Source organism: Hemitrygon akajei, chromosome 13 (genome assembly GCF_048418815.1).
Source record: "Hemitrygon akajei chromosome 13, sHemAka1.3, whole genome shotgun sequence".
NCBI lineage: Eukaryota > Metazoa > Chordata > Chondrichthyes > Myliobatiformes > Dasyatidae > Hemitrygon > Hemitrygon akajei.
In genome coordinates, this window is record NC_133136.1 from 3,782,496 (window position 1) to 3,804,995 (window position 22,500).

General features: G+C 42.9%; 1 protein-coding gene across 3 annotated transcripts in view; it reads right to left on the bottom strand.

The window, feature by feature from the left end:
* Nucleotides 1-1,749: 1,749 nt before the first annotated feature.
* Nucleotides 1,750-22,500, bottom strand: part of zbtb7c (zinc finger and BTB domain containing 7C) — a 320,643-nt gene continuing 299,892 nt past the window's right edge. For all 3 annotated transcript variants that reach the window (XM_073064055.1, XM_073064054.1, XM_073064056.1), the window contains one exon: nt 1,750-3,662. In XM_073064055.1, the coding sequence (XP_072920156.1) occupies nt 3,026-3,662 (637 nt within the window). In that variant the 3' untranslated portion in view covers nt 1,750-3,025. The remainder of the gene's footprint in view (nt 3,663-22,500) is intronic.

Here is a 22,500-nt window from a genome sequence, read left to right on the forward strand (position 1 = left end):
GCCCTACAAGTAGAATTTTACAACAACTTAAGAGCATCAGCAGGAAACTGGGTGAAATAGCGAGCTTGCACTCAGCGTTCATCAGGATAACGAATTGATTGTCTGTTTCAGGACGGGGAGGTCGAGTGAACATACACTGATCCTCATCGAGGGATCAGAAGTGGAAAGGGTGAGCAGTTTCGAGTTCCTGAGTGCCAACATCTCTGAGGTTCAGAGTTCAATTCCAACATCATCAGTAACAAATGATTCATATTATGATCTACAGCCAAGGGCTAATGTAGCAGTCTATAGCTACTTACCCCACTAAGGGCATGACTACTACACTAACTGTGTTGAGCAGCACAGTAGCATGCCAGTTAGCGTAACACTATTACAGCACTGTGGGGCGTATGGAGTGTCCAGGGAGGGGTGAACCTCTGATGAAGGGGCTTGTCATGTCCATTCCAGGGCAGCTCACTCATCCTGGGTCCTCACCGCACACTCAGTTCTCACCTGTGGCTCTTCCAAGTAACTGTTTACAGTGGCCACACTCCTGGTACACCGCTTCGACTGGTGGGCTGAACACGGTGCGGTGGGGAAGTCAGTTCCAGTGGAGATCTGCCAAGAGTTTCAATGGCCAGGAAGGTGGTTCTGCAAGGCTCCGTGGAAAGCGAAGGACGTGACAAGGCACAGCAGAAGTCATCATTAAATACCGCAACCAAGGATGACCCCAGTCTGTGATGACTACTCTGACCGCTGGACCTGGACTTGCGAGATCGAGGGAGTGGAACTGTCCCAGTGCAAAGGCTTTTCCACATTAAAATCTCTACCGCACAGGTCCCCTGTCATTGCTAGATAGCTTGGACAATCCCAGCTATAAGATTGGGGTTCAATTGCCACTGCTGACTGTAAGGAGTTTGTACATTCTCCCTGTGACTGTAAGATTCCCCTGGGTGCTCCGGTTTCCTTCCACAGTCCAAAGACGTACAGCTAGGGTCAGTGAGTTATGGGCATGCTGTGTTGGCAATGGAAGCGTGGTGAAATTTGTGGGCTGCCCAGCACAATCCTCACTGATTTGATTTGATGCAAATGACACATTTCACTGTATGCTTCAGTGTACATATGAGAAATAAAGCCAATCTTTCTCTTTAATCTATCATGGTAAGATTGATAGAGATTGAAGATTATCTACCTCACAGCTGTAAGTCTAGAAACAGCTACATGATGTCTCTCAGTGCTTTCACGTTGCCATGTACTCTGAATGGGGCTCGGCAGCTCACCTCTGATCTGAAATCTCTGCTGGCTTGTGGCTATACCCACTCCTGGGGAAGGCTTCAGGAATAAACCCTGAGGAAAAATCTGGAACTGGAGTCCCTAAAGCAGTCCTACATTGAGTTCAATGCTGACAGGCAACTCCTGTGATGTTACATGTACCAAACTGTATTAGTCTCCGCCATTCCTGTGGATTTATTAGCTGTGTGGAGGAGGCACCATGGGCAACAGCTTGCTCTCCATATAACACCACTCTGGCTTGAGTACTGAACGTAGACAACTGGCATGCATCATCCATGATTGACCCTGACTGATGGAGGACCTCCTCATGCACTCTGCAATTTTGACTCCTAAAAAACCTCTAACTGAAGACATTCCAGATCCTGCTGCTATTTTCCCTTCTTTGGAATATAGAGACTGTCTTCACACAATGTATTCTACATATAATTATATAATGTATTCTACAGCAAATGAAGAACTTTTAATGATTTTATAGTATTCAGAAATAATCTAAATCTTAATTAACTGAAAGCAACTTAGTGAAATAAATAAAACTAAATACAGATGCAGCAACTTTAGCAATGATATACAGCTGAGAAACCTTTGATACAATGGATTCCAGTTAATTGGTCCATCAGTTAATTGGGACAGCGACTTTTTGGGGCAACTCTTAAAGAACAAAAACTATTCAAGAAAGTTGCTGGAATTCCTTTTGTTTATTTGGGACAGTATGCTGCTGAATTGAGACAGGAGGCTGTTGCCAAACATTTTTTAACAAGTGTCAGTTGCGTGGCTGTTAGATGCTATACTGTGCTTAGAAAAAAGTTTTTTAGTCGTGTTATTTGTGTGTGTTTGTATTCAAGAAGCAATCATTTTTGTCACTGCTAGTTAGCAAGAAATAAGTAGTAAGACAATTCAGATCTGTTTTGCTTAATTGGGTTCAAGCACTGAGGCTCAGAGATGAACTGCGAAGAATTTGAAGGTATCGACAATCATCTTGAATGTTTCAATGAAAATGAGGATTTGAAGGATGCAATCATCAATACCATTCTATAAAGGCTGTCTATCATCTGCACTAGGTGTCTTCGCTGATTTTGTTCATTTACAGTCAATTAAAAGAACATGGCAGCACACAGAGGATGAATTCCTCCATCGATAACTATTACGAACTAATACATAGTTTTGTGCTACTATAGTAGTATTGGTAATGTTCTAATTTGTTCTGTATTCTATTTAAATACATAATTTGTTACTCAGTTTATTGGTGGTTTATCTTTTTTATACCTTTTTAATGATTTCCATAAAACCTCAGCTGATAGGGGTAGCTGTTTAATTGGGCCAAAATGTACTCGTCTCAGTGTGTCCCAATGAACAGGAATCCACGGTATTCTGCATCAATGGATAAGCCAATATTAACGTTTCTTTTTAATGCCTTGGTAAACTCGTTGGAGTTATGGATGAGAAAGAGGGTTCACAAAAAGAACAGAACATTACAAAAATAATGACAACACTGCTCCCACAAAACATCAGCAGAGAGAAAGCAGTTTCACGTTCATGTAGCTCCAGTATTCAATTTCTTTGGATCTTTTTGTTTAAATACAATTATATAATAGATCAACTTGAAGATCATTCAATGGTCTGTAAAATCATTCTTTAAAGACATCTTACACATATAAATTTAAATGTATTGTCCATTTTTGTTTCATATTAATTTACAGTTGAAATGTCAGTTCTGCATTAATTTCAATAATTCTAAATCTGATCATCTGATTCTTTACTTACTAGTCTCCTGAATAGAGGCAGCAGGGTTAAACTGCACACCCCATGGGTCACTTGTCGAGTAAATCTGTCTGGACAGGTGAGGGAACGTATTACTGTGAGTCAAGCTAAAGGTGAATAGGTTTCTGTCCCTTTCCTCTACAACATGGTTCCCATTTAACATGTTTGACATGAGGCTTTCACTTTCCGTTGTTGCTGTTTTGCCGATAAAGATCTGGGAATTTTGAGAATCTCCACTAAAGTGCTTCTCAGTATTGTCCAGTTCCCTTGTGCTTGCCTTTGGAATTCTGTCTTCTTCTTTCGGCAGAATGTTGCTGCCATTTTCGTTGGAGGTTGTGCCTTGAGATGGGCCACCCTGTGGGTACAGAAGGCTGCCGGAGCGCCAGGCAGCAGGTTTACGGCCCCGGCGAGGCCGCGGCAGGCGACAGCTCAGCCTCTTGATGTGTCTGTGCAGGTGGTCAGAGCGGGTGAAGCTCTTGAAGCAGTGGACACATTGGTAAGGACGGACTCCTGTGTGTATCCGCATGTGGTTCTTTAGGTCATAATTGTGCACAAATCTGGAACTGCAGTGAATACACGTGTAGGGTCTCTCCCCTGTATGCTTCCGCATGTGAATCTTCAACTTGTCTTGTCTGTAAGCAAAAGAAATTACATAAGATCACAGAGGAAACAGTAGCACAAATTTGACAATATGTTCAATGTTCAAGACACTTGATTCCTCTCCATAGATGCTGCCTGTCCTGCTGAGTTCCTCCAGCATTTTGTGTGTGTTGTTCTGGTTTTTCAACATCTGCCAGATCTCTTGTGTTTATGATCAGTTATGATCTTGTACCTTATTGTCTACCTGCACTGCACTTTCTCTGTGGCTGTTAGACTTGATTCTGCTTCGTCGCACTGTGTGATGATCTGAGCTAAGTTGCACCAACAGTATGCAAGACAAGCTTTTAGAACTATAGAACATTACAGCACAGAAACAGGCCTTTTGGCCTTTCTTGGCTGTGCTGAACCATTTTTCTGCCTAGTCCCACTGACCTGCACCTGAACCATATCCCTCCATACACCTCTCACCCATGTACCTGGCCAAGTTTTTCTTAAATGTTAAAAGTGAGCCCACATTTACCACTTCAACTGGCAGCTCATTCTACACTCCCACCACTTTCTGTCTGAAGAATCCCCCCCCAATGTTCCCTTTAAACTTTCCCCCTTCACCCTTAATCCATGTTCTCTGTTTTTTTTCTCCCCTAACCTCAGTGCATTCACTCTATCTATACCCATCATAATTTTATATACCTCTATCAAATCTCCCCTCATTCTTCTATGCTCCAGGGAGATCTGATGGTGGAGGGGAAGAATCTGTCCCTGAAAGACTGAATGTGTGTTCAGGCTCCTCTACCTCCTGCTTGATGACAGCAATGAGAAGATGGTAGGTGTGTCCAGGGTGATGGGGGTTGTAAATGATGAGTGCCACCTTTTTGAGGCACCACCTTTTGAAGATGATGTGGAGTCCAGTGCCCATGATGGCTCCCTCTGCCAAGATGTGCTGTAAAGCCTTTGTCTTTGGACACATGTGAGTATACCATCACTCTGCACCGCTGACACGCGTGTTTTCCATGGACCAACTTCACCCTTACATGTAGCCATGAGCAGGCTCTACCTTTTACTTCCACGGGAACGTAATCCAGGGCTATCAATCCCAAATGTTGCACACGAGTTGAATAAAGCAATTCAGCAAAAGAAGAAAGAAGGCAAAATGCTAAAAAAAATTCAGTGTTCTTTGAATAACACAGTAAGGATATGAACAGCAACTTGAATCACTGGAAGAGGCCCAGGAGAGATTAGCTCAGCTGACACATATATTTACTGATGCAACTATCTTATTTATTTATATTTATTGTGCTTTTTAAATTATTATTATTGTGTTCTTTATCTTATTGTGTTTTTTTTGTGCTCTATTGGATCCAGAGTAACAATTATTTTATTCTCCTTTACGCTTGTGTACTGGAAATTGCATTAAACAATCATATCTTGAACGTTGACTAGCACAGAACTCCTTTGAATGCCAAAGTTTCTTGGTGCTGTACTAACATGCAAAGATAAAAATTAAGGATTAGCAACACACAGAGAATACTGGAGGAACTCAGCAGGCCAGGCAGCATCTATTGAAAAGGGTAGAGTCAAAGTTTTGGGCTGAGACCCTTCAGCAGGACTGAAGATAAAAAGATAAGGAGTAGATTTAAAAATGATGGGAGGAGAGAGAGAAACACAAGGTGATAGGTGAAGCCGAGAGGGGTAGGGATGAAGTAAAGAGCTGGGAAGTTGCTTGGGGAAAGAGATACTGGGCTGGAGAAGGGGGGAGTGCGATAGGAGAGGGCAGAAGTGCATGGAAAAAAGAAAAGGGGGGAGAAGGGGGGAGGAGCACCAGAGGGAGGTGACGGGTGGGCAAGGAGATAAGGTGAGGGAGGGAAAAGGGGATGGGGAATGGCGAAGTGGGGGGCATTACCAGAAATTTGAGAAATTGATGTTCATGCCATTAGGTTGGAGGCTACCCAGATGGAATACAAGGTGTTGTTCCTCCAACCTGAGTGTGGCCTCATCGCACCAGAAGAGGATAGACATATCGGAATGGGAACAAGAAGTGGCCTTTTGAACAAGAACTTTGCCTTTTCTCAGCCCATGTCTGAAAGTCCACCTACACTTCTCTGCACCGAATGGAGGAGCAGTTTGGCTTTCGTGCATGTACATTACTTTGATATTGTGAAGGATAAACTCCTGAGGAAAAAGAACTGTGTAGGAACGGAGAAAAAAATGTGGATTAATTCTACATTTGGCAGTGGGAGACAATATTTGGCTTGCCACCAAAACAAATAAAAATAAAACACCAGTTGGACCTTTAGTAGAGGCACAGATGGAATGCTTGGCAGCAAGCCTTGGATGCCATGTCACTGAGTCCAGAAAGGAATCTGCATGTGTGAAGGAAAATTTAAGAAGATCACTTTGTAAAATGTTTTTATTTTGGTAGACCTTGGCAAAGCTTCCCTAACAGAGTGGTACCACAACACTGCAAAGTTGAGTTTGCTCTATGCCTTGTTGGTCTAACTTTGTAATATTCAATGTAAACTTGTCAACAATGACACATTTCTATTTAACATTTGCTTCTAAACGCAGCTGTGTGGATTTAAATACACTTGTCATCAGTGATATATACTAATTGTGGTGGTGGGGTGGAGATACGTCTCTACCAAAGGGGGTACAAGGCACTCCAACACCCCACTAGCCTGCAGGTCACCCTTGGGCAAGGTGTAGCACCAGATTAACCACCCAATCAAAGTCATGTGAAGCTACGGCAGCAGGTGCTGGATGGTGGTATGAACAGCTGGTGGATATCACAAGTCCTGGTTATGCAACCATTGACGATAGGCATGATAATCTCTGAACAGCATTGATAATAGCTGGTGTCACTGATCTTGTAAAGACACTGCCCAGAAGAAGGCAATGGCAAACCACTTCTGCAGATAAATCTGCCAAGAATAATCATGGTCATGGAATTCGAATCAGAATCAGTTTTATCACCGGTATGTCATGAAATTTGATAAATTAATGGCAGCAGTACAATAAAATACATGATAAATAAATATAGAGAAAAAAACTGAGTTACATGAAGATTATATATATGCCTATTAAATACATGACACACAAAACACTGGAGGGACTCAGCAGATCCCTGAGGCACTCCACTGCTAACGGCCTCCATGCAGAATACGACCCATCTACAACCACTCTTTGCCTTCTGTGGGCTAGCTGGTTCTGGATCCACAAAGCAATGTCCTCTTGCATCCATGCCTCCTTACTTTCTCAATAAGCCTTGCATGGGGTACCTTATCAAATGCCTAGCTGAAATCTATATACACTACATCTACTGCTCTACCTTCATCAATGTGTTTAGTTACATCCTCAGAAAATTCAATCAGGTTCGTAAGGCACGACCTGCCTTTCACAAAGCCATGCTGTCTATTCCTAATCATATTACACCTCTCCAAATGTTCATAAATCCTGCCTCTCAGGATCCTCTCCATCAACTTACCAACCACTGAAGTAAGACTCGCTGGTCTATAATTTTCTGGTCTATCTCTACTCCCTTTCTTGAATAAGGGAACAACATCCGCAACCCTCCAATCCTCCAGAACCTTTCCCGCCCTCAATGAAAATGCAACGATCATTGCTGGAGGCTCAGCAATCTCCTCCCTCGCCTCCCACAGCAGCCTGGGGTACATACTGTCTGGTCCTGGTGACTTATCCAACTTGATGCTTTCCAAAGGCTCCAGCACATCCTCTTTCTTAATATCTACATGCTCAAGCTTTTCAGTCCACTTCCAGTCATCATTACAATCATATAGATCCTTTTCCGTAGTGAATACTGAAGCAAAGTATTCATTAAGTACCTCTGCTATATCCTCCGGTTCCATACATACTTTCCCACTGTCACACTTGATTGGTCCTATTCGCTCATGTCTTATCCTCTTGCTCTTCACATACTTGTAGGATGTCTTGGAGATTTCCTTAATCCTGTCCGCCAAGGCCTTCTCTTTGCCCCTTCTGGCTCTCTGAATTTCATTCTTAAGCTCCTTCCTGTAAGCCTTATAATATTCTAGATTCCTATCATTCCCTAGTTTTTTGAACCTTTTGTAAGCTCTTCTTTTCTTCTTGACTAGATTTACAACAGCCTTTGTACACCACAGATCTTGTGCCCTACCATCCTTTCCATGTCTCATTGGAACGTACCTACTCAGAACCCCACGCAAATATCCCCTGAACATTTGCCACATTTCTTCCGTACATTTCCGAAACACGGCTGACGGCTAACATCCCGGATGTAAATGTAGAATTACCTGGTTTTACTACGGTAAGATTTGACAGAGATGCCAAAAAGTGTGGGAAGAAGAAAGGAGGGGGACTCACTGTCTACATTAACGAAAGATGGGCATGTGAGTACAAAGATCTCCGTTTGTGAAAGAGATATTGAGCTGATCGCCGTGAGTATGAGGCCATATTACCTGCCTCGAGAATTCGCAAGCGTCATTGTGGTGAATGTGTATGTCCCGCCGCGTGCCGACGCAACGGTAGCGTGTGACGTCATCAGCTCCGCTGTTGCTAGGCTTCAGACACAGCACCCTGAGGCACTGGTGATAATTACAGGGGACTTCAACCATGTGACTTTGGACAAGACACTACCTGCTTTCTCCCAGTACGTGGATTGCTACACCAGGGGTAATAGGACTATTGACCTACTGTATGCAAACGTAGAGGAGGCATATAGTGCATCCCCACTGCCTTCATTGGGGAAAGCTGATCACAACCTGGTTTTGTTACAGCCCAGATATAAATCAATTGTGATGAGGCATCCCACTACCACACGCTCTTTCAGGAAGTGGACTCCTGAAGCTGAACAGGCCCTGAGAGACTGCTTCGGTACTACTAACTGGGATGTACTGCAAGGGGGGCTCTGTGGGGGCGTTGAGGAGGTCACTGAATGCACAACGGACTATATTAACTTTTGTGTGGATGCAGTTGTCCCTGTTAGAACTGTTCGCTGCTATCCCAATAATAAGCCCTGGATCACTAGTCACATCAAAGGCCTCCTAAACCAGAAGAAGAGGGCCTTTAAAGATGGTGATCAGTTGGAGCTTAAAAGAGTTCAGAAGGAACTCAGAGTACAGATAAGGGGGGCAAAGGAGCAATATAGGAGGAAGCTAGAACAAAAGCTGCAGAAAAAAAGCATGAAGGAGGTGTGGGATGGGATGAAGATCATCACCGGATGCGGTGCAAAGCGGGGGGCGAACATAAGTGGAGATGTGGAGAAAGCGAACCAGCTGAACAACTTCTTCAACAGGTTCGACAGCTCAATCTCATCCTCACCGCAGAAATCCACACCAGGCTTACTTCCCTCACAGGAAAATAGCCACTCACAGGAGACCTTGCCCACGCCCAGGATTACGGCTGCACAGGTGGAAGGTCAACTGAGGAAGATCTGTACCAGCAAGGCGGCTGGACCGGATGGAGTTTCCCCACGATTACTGAGGGCCTGTGCGACTGAGCTGGGAGAACCACTACAGCGCATCTTCAACATGAGCCTGGAGCAGAGAAGAGCACCCAGACAGTGGAAAACATCCTGTATTTTCCCGGTACCGAAGAAACCACAACCAAAGGAGTTGAATGACTTCAGACCTGTTGCCTTGACGTCGCACGTGATGAAGACCATGGAGCGGCTGATAATACAGAATCTGAGGCCACAAACCAGGCACGCCCAGGATCCTCTTCAGTTTGCTTATAAGGAGAAGGTGGGAGTGGAGGATGCTATCACGTATTTGCTGCACAAATCACTCTCTCACCTAGATGGGGTCAGTTGTGCTGTGAGGATTACATTCCTTGACTTCTCTAGTGCCTTTAACACCATCCAGCCCAAGATCTTAAGGCACAAACTAACGGAGATGGGAGTAGACTCTCACATGGTGGATTGGATAGTGGACTACTTGACAGATAGACCTCAGTATGTGCGGTTGGGAGACTGTAGGTCTGACACGGTGGTCAGCAGCACAGGGGCGCCGCAGGGAACCGTACTCTCTCCGGTCCTGTTCACCCTGTACACATCAGACTTCCAATATAACTCGGAGTCCTGCCATGGGCAGAAGTTCGCTGATGACACGGCCATAGTGGGGTGTGTCAGGAATGGACAGGAGGAGGAGTATAGGAAACTGATACAGGACTTTGTGATATGGTGCAACTCAAACTACCTGCGTCTCAATATCACCAAGACCAAGGAGATGGTGGTGGACTTTAGGAGATCTAGGCCTCATATGGAGCCAGTGATCATTAATGGAGAATGTGTGGAGCAGGTTAAGACCTACAAGTATCTGGGAGTACAATTAGACGAGAAGCTAGACTGGACTGCCAACACAGATGCCTTGTGCAGGAAGGCACAGAGTCGACTGTACTTCCTTAGAAGGTTGGCGTCATTCAATGTCTGTAGTGAGATGCTGAAGATGTTCTATAGGTCAGTTGTGGAGAGCGCCCTCTTCTTTGTGGTGGCGTGTTGGGGAGGAAGCATTAAGAAGAGGGACGCCTCACGTCTTAATAAGCTGGTAAGGAAGGCGGGCTCTGTCGTGGGCAAAGTACTGGAGAGTTTAACATCGGTAGCTGAGCGAAGGGCGCTGAGTAGGCTACGGTCAATTATGGATAACTCTGAACATCCTCTACATAGCACCATCCAGAGACAGAGAAGCAGTTTCAGTGACAGGTTACTATCGATGCAATGCTCCTCAGACAGGATGAAGAGGTCAATACTCCCCAATGCCATTAGGCTTTACAATTCTACCGCCAGGACTTAAGAACTTTTTAAAAGCTATTATTAATGCTTTTTGAGATAGTGATTTAGATGCATATCATATTTTTTACTGAGTTAAGTATTGTATGTAATTAGTTTTGCTACAACAAGTGTATGGGACATCGGAAAAAAGTTGAATTTCCCCATGGGGATGAATAAAGTATCTATCTATCTATCTATCTATCTATCTATCTATCTATCTATCTATTTATCTATCTATTTCCCTGAGAACATCTGTTTCTAATTTATGCTTTCAAGTTCCTGCCTGATAGATTCATATTTCCCCTTATTCCAATTACACGTTTCCCTAACTTGTCTGTTCCTATTCCTCTCCAATGCTATGGTAAAGGAGATAGAATTGTGATCACTATCTCCAAAATGCTCTCCCTCTGAGAGATCTGACACCTGACCAGGTTCATTTCTCAATACCAGATCAAGTACAGCCTCTCCTCTTGTAGGCTCATCTGCATACTGTGTCATTTAACCTTCCTGAACAACCTAACAAACTCCACCCCATCTAAATCCGTCACTCTAGGGAGATGCCAATCAATATTTGGGAAATTAAAATCTCCCACCACAACAACCCTGTTTTGATTATTCCTTTCCAGAATCTGTCTCCTTATCTGTTCATTGATGTCCCTGTTACTACTGGGCGGTCTATAAAAAACACTCAGTGCTATTATTGACCCCTTCCTAATGGTGCATAGTTCCCTGAAGGTGGAATCTCATGTGGATAGTGTGGTGAAGAAAGCTTTTGGTATGCTGGCCTTTATAAATCAGGGCATTGAGTATAGGAGTTGGGATGTAATGTTAAAATTGTACAAGGCATTGGTGAGGCCGGAGTTGGAGTATTGTGTACAGTTCTGGTCACCGAATTATAGGAAGGGTATCAACAAAATAGAGAGAGTACAGAGAAGATTTACTAGAATGTTACCTGAGTTTCAGCACCTAAGTTACAAGGAAAGGTTGAACAAGTTAAGTCTTTATTCTTTGGAGCATAGAAGGTTGAGGGGGGACTTGATAGAGGTATTTAAAATTATGAGGGGTATAGATAGAGTTGACATGGATAGGCTTTTTCCATTGAGAGTAGGGGAGATTCAAACAAGAGGACATGAGTTGAGAGTTAGGGGGCAAAAGTTTAAGGGTAACACGAGGGGGAATTTCTTTACTCAGAGAGTGGTAGCTGTGTGGAACGAGCTTCCAGTAGAAGTGGTAGAGGCAGGTTCAGTATTGTCATTTAAAGTAAAATTGGATAGGTATATGGACAGGAAAGGAATGGAGGGTTATGGGCTGAGTGCGGGCCAGTGGGACTAGGTGAGAATAAGCGTTCAGCACGGACTAGAAGGGCCGAGATGGCCTGTTTCCGTGCTGTAATTGTTATATGGTTATATTCCTAACTTCCACCCACAAAGACTCCGTAGACAAACCCTCCATGACTTCCTCCTTTTCTGAAGCTGTGACACTATCTCTGATGAACAGTGCCACACCCCCACCTCTTTTACCTCCCTCCCTGTCCTTTCTGAAACATCTAAAGTCTGGCACTTGAAGTAGCCATTCCTGCCCCATGCACCATCCAGGTCTCTGTAATGGCCACAACATCATAGCTCCAAGTGCTGATCCACGCTCTAAACTCATCTGCTTAATTCATAATATTCCTTGAATTAAAATAGACACATCTCAAACCATCGGTCTGAGCACGTCCCTTCTCTATCACCTGCCTATCCTCCCTCTCACGCTATCTCCAAACTTTCTCTATTTGTGAGTCAACTGCCTCTTCCTCCGTCTCTTCATTTCAGTTCCAACCCCCAACAATTCTAGTTTAAACACTCGCCGATAACCTTAGAAAACCTCCCCACCAGGATATTGTTCCCCCTGGATTCAAGTGTAACCCGTCCTTTTTGTACAGGTCACACCTGCCCCAGAAGAGGTCCCAGTGATCGAGAAATCTGAATCCCTGTCCCCTGCTCCAATCCCTCAGCCACGTATTTATCCTCCACCTCACTCCATTCCTATTCTCACTGTCGCGTGGCACAGGCAGCAATCCCAAGATAACTACCTTCGGGGTCCTGCTTCTCAATTTCTTTCCACTCCCCACAGTCTGTTTTCAGGACCTCCTCCCTTTTCCTTCCTATGTCGTTGGTACCAATATGTACCACGACCTCTGGCTGTTCTCCTTCCCACTTCAGGATATCGTGGACGCGATCAAAAACATCCCAGACCCTGGCACCTGGGAGGCAAACTACCATCTGCATTTCTTTCCTGCCTATCTGACCCCCTAACTATAGAGTCCCCTATCACTGCTGCCATCCTCTTCCTTTCCCTACCCTTCTGAGCCACAGGGTCAGACTCTGTGCCAGAGACGCAGCCACTATTGCTTCCCCTGGCTAGTCCATTCCCCCCAACAGTGCTCAAGCAGGAATACTTATTGTTACGGGGGGGGGGCACAGCCACTGGGGTACTCTCTAGTACCTGCTTCTTGCCCTTCCCTCTCCTGACTGTTACTCACTTCTCTGTCTCCTGTCATCCCGGGGTGACTACCTGCCTATAACTCCTCTCTATCACCTCCTCACTCTCCCTGACCAGACGCAGGTCATCGAGCTGCATCTCCAGTTCCCTAACACAGTCCCCAAGGAGCTGCAGCTCGACACACCGGGTGCAGATGTGGCCATCCGGGAGGCCGGGAGTCTCCAGGACCTCCCACATCTGTCACCGAGTGCAGAAAACCGGCCTCACACACATACTTTCTGTCTTTATTTTAAACAGATAACCTACCTGGCCTCAACCCCTTATCGCCTAAACCCCGTTAAGCCAAAGCCTTCCTACTCTGTCTCCCACTACTCTGTCACCCGCTCCTCCAACGCCCACTTTGTAAATCTGACTTCCTTTTAAACTCTTCCCACTGTTCTCACTGGTCGACCTCCAAGTGCTTGCACAGTCGTGCCCTGTTCAAACCGCTGAAGGTTCTCCAGACCGTCTAACATCCTTGTAAATTTTCTCTGTACTCTCAACCTTGTTTACATCTTCCCTGTAGGTAGATGACCAAAACTGCATACAATACTCCAAATTAGGCCTCAGTAATGTCTTATACAACTCCAACAGAACACCCCATCTTCTGTACTCAATAGATTGATTTATGAAGGCCAACGTGCCAAAAGCTTTCTTTACAACCCTCTCTACCTGAGATGCCAACTTCAGCAAATTATGGATCTGCACTTCCAGTTCCCTATGATCTATCACACTCCTCAGTGCCCTAATGTTCACTGTGTAAGACTTACTCTGTTGGTCCTACTAAAGTGCAAAACCTCATACTTGTCTGTCTTAATGCACATCTTTCTGCGAGCCAGGATGGTCTTCCTTACTGTCTACTACACCCCTAATCTCGGTGTCATCTGCAAATTTGCTGATCCAGTTAACAACATTATCGTCCATATCATTGATATAGATGACAAACAATAAAGGACCCAGCACTGATCCCTGAGGCAAACCACTAGTCAGAGGCCGCCATTCTGAGTGGCACCCTTCTACTACCACTCTCTGATTACCCTCACAAAGCCAATGTCTCATCCAATTTACTACCTCATCCTGAATGCTGAGTGACTGAACCTTCTGGACCAGCCTCCCACCCGGGACCTTGTCAAATGTCTTGCTAAAGTCCATGTAGACAGCATCCACTGTCTTGCCTTCATCCACTTTCCTGCTAACTTCCTTGAAAAGCTCTCCAACACTGGTTCGACAAGACTTACCACGCATGAAGCCATGCTGACTATCCTTGATCAGTCCATGTCTATCCAAGTGCTTAGAATACCTTCCAATGACTTACCCACAACTGATGTCAGACTCACTGGCCTATAGTTACCTGGTTTCTGTTTACAGACTATTTTTTAACAGCAGAACAACATTAGCTATCCTCCAGCCTCTGGTACCTCTCCTGTCACTGAGGATGGTTTAAATATCTCTGCTAGGGCCCTGGCAATTCCTGCAATTGCCTCCCGTAGGGTTTGAGGGAACACCTGGTCAGGCCCTGGGGATACATCCATCCTGATTTGCCTCAAGGTAGCAAACACTTCCTCCTCTGGAATCTGTACAGGGTCCATGAAGGAGATGCCACTTTGCCTCAGTTCTATAGATTCCTGAGTAAATCCAGATGCAATGAATGTACTTACGACTCCCCCATCTGTTTTGTCTCCACACATGGATTACCATTCTGATCTTCCAGATGACCAATTTTGTCCTTTGCAATCCTTTTACTCTTAACATATCTGTAGAATCCTTTAGGATTCTCCTTCACCTTGTCAGCTTGATCTTCTTTCATGCCTTCTTTTAGCCTTCCTGATTTCTTTCTTAAGTGTTTTCTTGTGCTTCTTAAACTCCATTAGCACCTTATTTGTTCCTACTTGTCCTTTCCTCCTATTCACCTCCTTTTTTCTTAACCAGGACCACAATATCTCTTGAAAACCAAGGTTCCCTGCACTTATCATCTTTACCTTTACCCTCTTTACCTGACAGGCACATGCAAATTTTGTACTCTCAAAATTTCATTTTTGAAGGCCTCCCACCTACCAAGTACACCTTTGCCAGAAGACAGCCTGTCGCAATTCACACTTGCCAGATCATTTCTGATACCATCAAAATTGGCCTTTCTCAAATTTGGAATCTTAACTGGACCAGACCTATCTTTTGCATACTTACTTTGAAACTAGTGGCATTGTGATCACTGAAATAAAAGTGTCCCCTACACAAGCTCTGTCACCTGCCCTGTCCCATTCCCTAACAGCAGATCCAGTATCACACACTCTCTGGTTGGGAATTCTACGTACTGATGATGGAACCTTTCCTGAACACATTTGACAAACTTTATTCCATCTAGTCATTTTACAGTATTGGATTCCAGTCAATACGTGGGAAGTTCCAGGAGTTGATCCATGCTCTGAGCTCATCCACCTTTCCTACGATACTTCCTGCATTGAAATACACCCAGCTCGGGACACTAGTCGCACCATGCTCAACCTTTTGATTGCTGACTTTGTCTGAGATCTTACCAACATCTGTCTCCACAACCTCTCCGCTAACTGTTCTGGCACTCTGGTTCCCATCCCCCTGCAACTCTAGTTTAAACCTCACCTGCAGCATTAACAAACTTTCCTGTTAGGATATCAGTCCCCCTCCAGTTCAGGTGCAAACTGTCCCTTCTGTACAGATCCCACCTTCCCTGGAAGAGAGCCCAATGATCCAGAAATCTTATGCCCTCCCTCCTACACCAATTCCTTGGCCACATGTTTAACTATATAACCTTCCTAGTTCTGGCCTCACTAGCACGTGACATGGGTAACAATCCAGCTATCACAACCCTGGAGGTCCTGCCTTTTAACTTAGCACCTAACACCCTGAACTCCCTATGATAGATAGATAGATAGATAGATAGATAGATAGATAGATAGATAGATAGATAGATAGATAGATAGATAGATAGATAGATAGATAGATAGATAGATACTTTATTCATCCCCATGGGGAAATTCAACATTTTTTCCAATGTCCCATACACTTGTTGTAGCAAAAACTCATTACATACAATACTTAACTCAGTAATAATATGATATGCATCTAAATCACTAACTCAAAAAGCATTAATAATAGCTTTAAAAAAAAAGTTCTTAAGTCCTGGCAGTTGAATTGTAAAGCCTAATGGCATTGGGGAGTATTGACCTCTTCATCCTGTCTGAGGAGCATTGCATCGACAGTAACCTGTCGCTGAAACTGCTTCTCTGTCTCTGGATGGTGCTATGTAGAGGATGTTCAGGGTTTTCCATAATTGACCGTAGCCTACTCAGCGCCCTTCGCTCAGCTACCGATGTTAAACTCTCCAGTACTTTGCCCACGACAGAGCCCGCCTTCCTTATCAGCTTCCTTATGTAGAACCTCGTCATTCATCCTACCCATATCAATGGTACCCACATGAACCACGACCTCTGGTTGTTCACCCTCCCAACTAAGAATGCTGGGGACTGAATCTGAGATGTCCTAGACCCCGGAACCCCTGGAGGCAACATACCATCTGGGAATCTCACTCTTGCCCACAGAACCTCCTGTCCGTTCACTTAACTAACAAATCCCCTGTCATCACAGCGTGCCTCTTCTCCCCCCTTCCCTTTTAAGAGGTAGACTCACTGCCAGAGACCCAGCCACTTACTGTTAGATCAACGCCCCACCCCACCACCAACGGTATCCAAATTGACATATGACATACCTGTTGTTGAAGGGGTGGCCACAGGGGTAACCTGCACTGGATCCTTCACCTCTTTCCCTTCCTGACTGTCACCTGGTTTCCTGTGTCCTGTACTTTGGGTGTAACTACCTCTCTATGTGTCCTATCTATCACCCCCTCGGCCTCCTGAATGACCCAGAGTACATCCAGTTCCAGCTCCAACTTCTGAACGCAGTTTGTTAGAAGCTGCAGCTGAATGCACTTCTCTCAGTTGTAGTGTTCAGGGACACTGGAGATCTCCAGGATTTACCTCCTGGATTAAATTGATTTATCATGCCCCGGTGGCTGCGGTTTTAACTAATAATCAAAAGTCTCCTTATTTTAGATTATATAGAGGTACCCGTCAGAGTTGTCCCCTCAGTCCTTTATTATTTAATTTGGCTTTAGAACCACTTGCTATTGCTCTTAGGGATTCTAATTCTGTGCAGGGTATTAGGAGAGGGGATAAATTACATAAGGTTTTGTTATAACGTGGATGATTTATTAGCTTACATTTCAAATCCTAAGAAATCTATTCCTTCTATGTTATCTAGGTATATTTATGGAATTTGGTACTTTTTCTGGATATAAACTTAATTTACATAAAAGTGAATTATTTCCTATTAATAATTATTCTGATTATTATGATCAAATACCTTTTAATATTGCCAAAAACCATTTTACTTACCTTGGTGTCAAAATTACAAAAAAGTTTTAAAGACCTATATAGGTATAATTTTTTTCCCTTTAGTTGAATATACTCAACAGGCCGAATAAATGCTATAAAAATGGTTATTCTACCAAATTTTTTATATATATTTCAAGCAGTTCCCTCTTTTGTTCCAAAAACATTTTTTGATAAAATAGATTCTTTGATTTTATCTTATGTTTGGAATAATAAAAGCTCTAGAATGAATAAACTTTTATTGCAAAAATCAAAAAAAGATGGAGGACTGGCTTACCAAACTTTACATTTTATTATTGGGCAATTAATATTCGTTATATTACTTTTTGGATTTATGATATAGACGACCAAGATCGCCCTTCATGGTTACAGCTGGAGGAAAATTCAGTAATGGGGTTTTTGTTAGCTTCTTTATTAGGAGCTCCTCTTCCCTTTCCGTTCTCCAGAATAGGTAGACAAGCTCTTAACCCTATTGTTAAACATACTTTAAAAATTTGGTTTCAATTTTGTAGATTTTTTGAATTAAATGATTTTTTACTTTCTAGTAATATTTATTCTAATTTCTTTTTTAAACCATCAACTTTGGATAAGGCTTTTTTAACATGGAAAATTAAGGGAATTAAAACTTTTTTAGATTTGTTTTTACAAGACTGTTTAATGTCTTTTTCACAGTTAATGGATAAATATGATATCTCTAATACACATTTTTTCAGGTATTTACAGGTTAGGAATTTCTTACGTGATTTTTTACCGAATTACCCCTTGGCCTGCTCTTCAAATTTGGCTTATGTTATTTTTCAGTTTAAACCTTTTCAAAAACAATTAATAGCTATCATTTATAAACAGTTAATGAATGCTTGCATGTCACCTAATGATAGGGTTCAACGTACCTGGGAAGTAGAACTTCAACATTCACTTTCAGATAATCAATGGAGTAAAATTTATTATTTAGTCAATAATTCATCTATCTGCGCATGTCATATCTTAATTCAGTTTAAGACAGTACAGAGGGCCCATATGTCCTAAGATAAATTGGCGCATATTTTTCCGAATATAAGCCCTATATGTGACAGATGTAACACAGAAATGGCTACTTTAACTCATACGTTTTGGTCATGTGCAAGTTTAAATAATTTTTGGAGGGATGTGTTTGGAATATTATCTAAAGTTATAGATATGGATGTTCAACCTAATCCACTTACAGCAATTTTTGGGATTATTCCAGAGGAAGCAAGCAAAGTGTCTGCTTCTGCCCAACATGCGATAGCATTTTCAACTTTACTGGCTAGGAGAGCTATTTTGCTACACTGGAAAGAATCTAACACCTACTGTTTTTTATTGGCTCTCCTCCATTATATCATGTCTAAGCTTGGAGAAAATTAGAAGCCGGACATTTGATACATCCTTTAATTTTGAGCAAGTCTGGCAACCTTTTATTCAATATTTTCACATGATTTAATTTATTTTTATTTATTTATCTTTTTAAAATTCTCTTTGGGGAAAATCCTTATCCATGAAGGTTCGGAGATGACTGGAAGGATGTGTTTTTTTTTCTCTCTCTGTTTTTTCTAATTTTATCCTCAATTGGACTGCCCAATCTTTCTTTTTCTTTCCTTTTTTTTCTCTTTCATTTTTTTTTGTTTTTTGTTTCAGTTTAGTTAGTGGGTTTTTTTTCTTTATCAATAAAATTTCCAATCTTTTTTTTATGATTGTTATGAGGAATTGTAGTTTTTTTTTACTATTGTATATATAACAGCATAATATTTTACTTATTTGATTTTGATATTATATACTTTTTGTTTTTACTATTGCTGTTAATATGTCTTTTATATTATCTACTTGTTAAACTCCTCTTCCGATTTGTATATTCTTTATTTGGAAATCAATAAAAAAGATTGAAAAATGAAATGGAGATCTCCCTGTCCTCCCACATCCCACAAGAGGTGCATTCCACTATCCTGCCTGGCATCTGTATAGTGCTAACTGAGTGGATGTGAAAAAGGGAAAAAAAGCTTCGCTTTGCTTTCTGTCACTGAAGCCTCTCTTCGCTGAAGCCTTGAAGAGTTGATGCTTCAAGATCATTACTCTGACTCTGTCTACTCAGACAACTGTGACTGCAGAGATGGACACTCTGCTCCCTTCTGTCTTCTTTTAATTTTCTTTTGCTCATCAATCGCAAATATTGATTGGTTGTTGGTTAAAGCTTCATTACGCTGCCGTGACCCGCTGTTGCCTTTATCTACTCAGGCGGTGGACCTGAGTGAAATTCCCTCCTCTCAAACTTTCGATGTCTGGATTGGCTGCAGGTCAAAGCTCAGTTACACTGCCTTCATCTGCCACTGCCTTTTTCTAATTGGACAGGGACCTGAGTGAGATCCCCTCCTCTCAGACTTTCGATGTCTGGATTGGCTGTAGGTCAAAGCTCAGTTACGCTGCCTTCATCTGCCACTGCCTTTTTCTAATTGGACAGGGACCTGAGTGAGATCCCCTCCTCTCAGACTTTCGATGTCTGGATTGGCTGTAGGTCAAAGCTCAGTTACGCTGCCTTCATCTGCCACTGCCTTTTTCTAATTGGACAGGGACCTGAGTGAGATCCCCTCCTCTCAGACTTCTGAAGTTTGGTTGTTATTGTCTTCCTTTACTGACATGCCAGTGTTTCCTCGAGTGGAAGACTTTTCACTCATACAGTCCCTGCTGGTGTCTAGTGAAGCCTCAGATACTCTGACTGGAACATTTTCAATCCTGATTACACTGAGGTTTTGATCACTGGTGTATCAGAAAATCCCGGATGAAAATCTGCTTTCAAGTTGGAATGAAAGAGGTTGAGAGGTGACTTGATAGAGTCATACAAGATGAAAAGAGGCATAGATCGTGTGGATTGTCACAGACTTTTACCAAGGATGGAAATAGTTAATATAAAGGGGCATCATTTTAAGGTGGTTGCAGGAAAGTATAGGGAGGATATCAGAGGAAAGTTCAGGGAGTGGTGGGTGTGTGGAATGTCCTGCCGGGGTGGTGGTGGAGGCAGATACATTAGAGAATTTAAGTTCAAAGTTCAAAGTAAATTTATTATGAAAGTACACATGTGCCACCATGCACAACTCTGAGATTAATTTTCTTTTAAGAAACTTTGACAGTCACATGGATGATAGAAAAGAGGAGGTCTATGTGGGAGGGAAGGGGGAGATTGATCTTAGAGTTGGTTAAAAGGCTGGCACATTGTGGGACTGAGGGCCTGTATTGTGCTGTACTGTTCTATGATTTATGTTCTAAAAAGGATTGTTTCAAACAATCTAAAGCATTGCATATCACACACACAACCTTGGGGTTGAGCAGCAAACTGCTATTCACAAATGCTGCACTGTAAATTCCAGCATTTTCACTTTTAAATAGGATTGTTTTCACAGCTGAAGGTTTCACTGCAGGATTGGTGATGTGAACATAAACACTGAACTGATAGTTGACCATTATGTGTGTTAGCTACTCCTGCAGCAAACCACTAATAACAATCTGATGGTACAAATAACTTCAGACAGAAAGCACAAAAAAATAGTTGATACAGTTATTCCATTGTGTTGGAAAACCTGCTGACAATCACACTGTACAATTATCCTCAGCCAACAGGAAAATGCTCTCCAATGATAAGAACAATAACGTTGGGATGGAGAGGGAATTAGAGTTGGAGAGTTATTCAGCAAGGAATGGTGATGACAGTACCGTATCAGGCTGAACTCATTGTTTTTATTGTGATACACAGAAGCCTGGAAAATGAACACCATATTGCACCACCAGGACATGCCCTATTCATCAGTGAAGGAGGTACAGGAGCCTGAATTCACACACTCAACACATCAGGAACAGCTCCTCCCCCTCTGCCATCAGATACTTGAACAGTCCATGAACACCAGCCCACTATTTTAGGCCATAAGACCATAGGAGCAGAATTAAGCAATGTGGCCCATTCATTCACAGCTGATTTATTATCTCTCTCTACCCCATTTTCTTGACTTCTCCCCATAATCTTTCATTCTTCAAAACTCCTCATACATTAATCCTTTCATTCCCAGGATCAGTCTTGTGAACCCCCTCTGGACTCTCTCTAATACAGTATATTGTTTCTTAGATGAGGGGCCCAAAGCTGCTCACTGAGTGCAGTCTGACCAATGCCCTCAGTATTACAGTACTTCCTTACTTCTATATTCTAGTCCTCTTGAAATAAATGCTAACATTGTATTTGCCTTCCTGACCACGGACTTAACCTGCAAGTTAACTTCTAGGGAACCTTGCATGAAGACTCACAAGTCCCTTTGCACCTCTGGTTTCTGAATTTTCTCCCCATTTAGAAAATAGCCTACATCTTTATTCCTTCTACCAAAGTGCATGACCATGCACTTCCCTACACTACATTCCATCTGCCACTTTGCCCATTTTCACAATCTATCCAAGTCCTACAGAAACACTACTTGCCCCTGCACCTATCTATGAACTTGGCCTCAAAGCCATCAATTCGAGCATCCAAACCATTGACATATAACATGCAAATAAGTGGTCCCGACACCAAATCCTGCGCAAAGCCACTAGACACTGACAGCCAACCAGACAAGGCTCCCTTTACTCCCACTCCTTGCCTCCTGCCAGTCGGCCAATCTTCTATCCATGCTAGTAATTTGCTCTCTTTGCACCACTTGCTTATCTCTCATATTTCTTGTTGGAACTTGTGATTTTTTAAAATGTATTGCACTGTACTGGTGCCACAACACAACACAGTGAACCTATAAGACCATAATGCCACAAGGATTGAACTGCTTGTCATATGAAGAGCATTTGGTGGCTCCGGGCCAGTATTCACTGGAATTGAGGAGAGTGAGGGATGACGACATTGAAACCTATCGAATGGTGAAAGACCTTGATAAACTGGAGGTGGAAAGGGTGTTTCCTATGATGGGATAGTTTAGGACCAGAGGAATCAGCCTCAGAATAGAGGATGTCCTTTTAGAACAGAGATGAGGAGGAATTTCTTTCATTAGAGAGTGGTGAATCTGTGGAATTCTTTGCCACAGGCAGCTGTAGTTGCCAAGTCTTTATGTATATTTAAGGCAGAGGTTGATAGATTCCTGATTGGTCAGGGCATGAAGGGATATGGGGAGAAGGGAGGAGATGGGA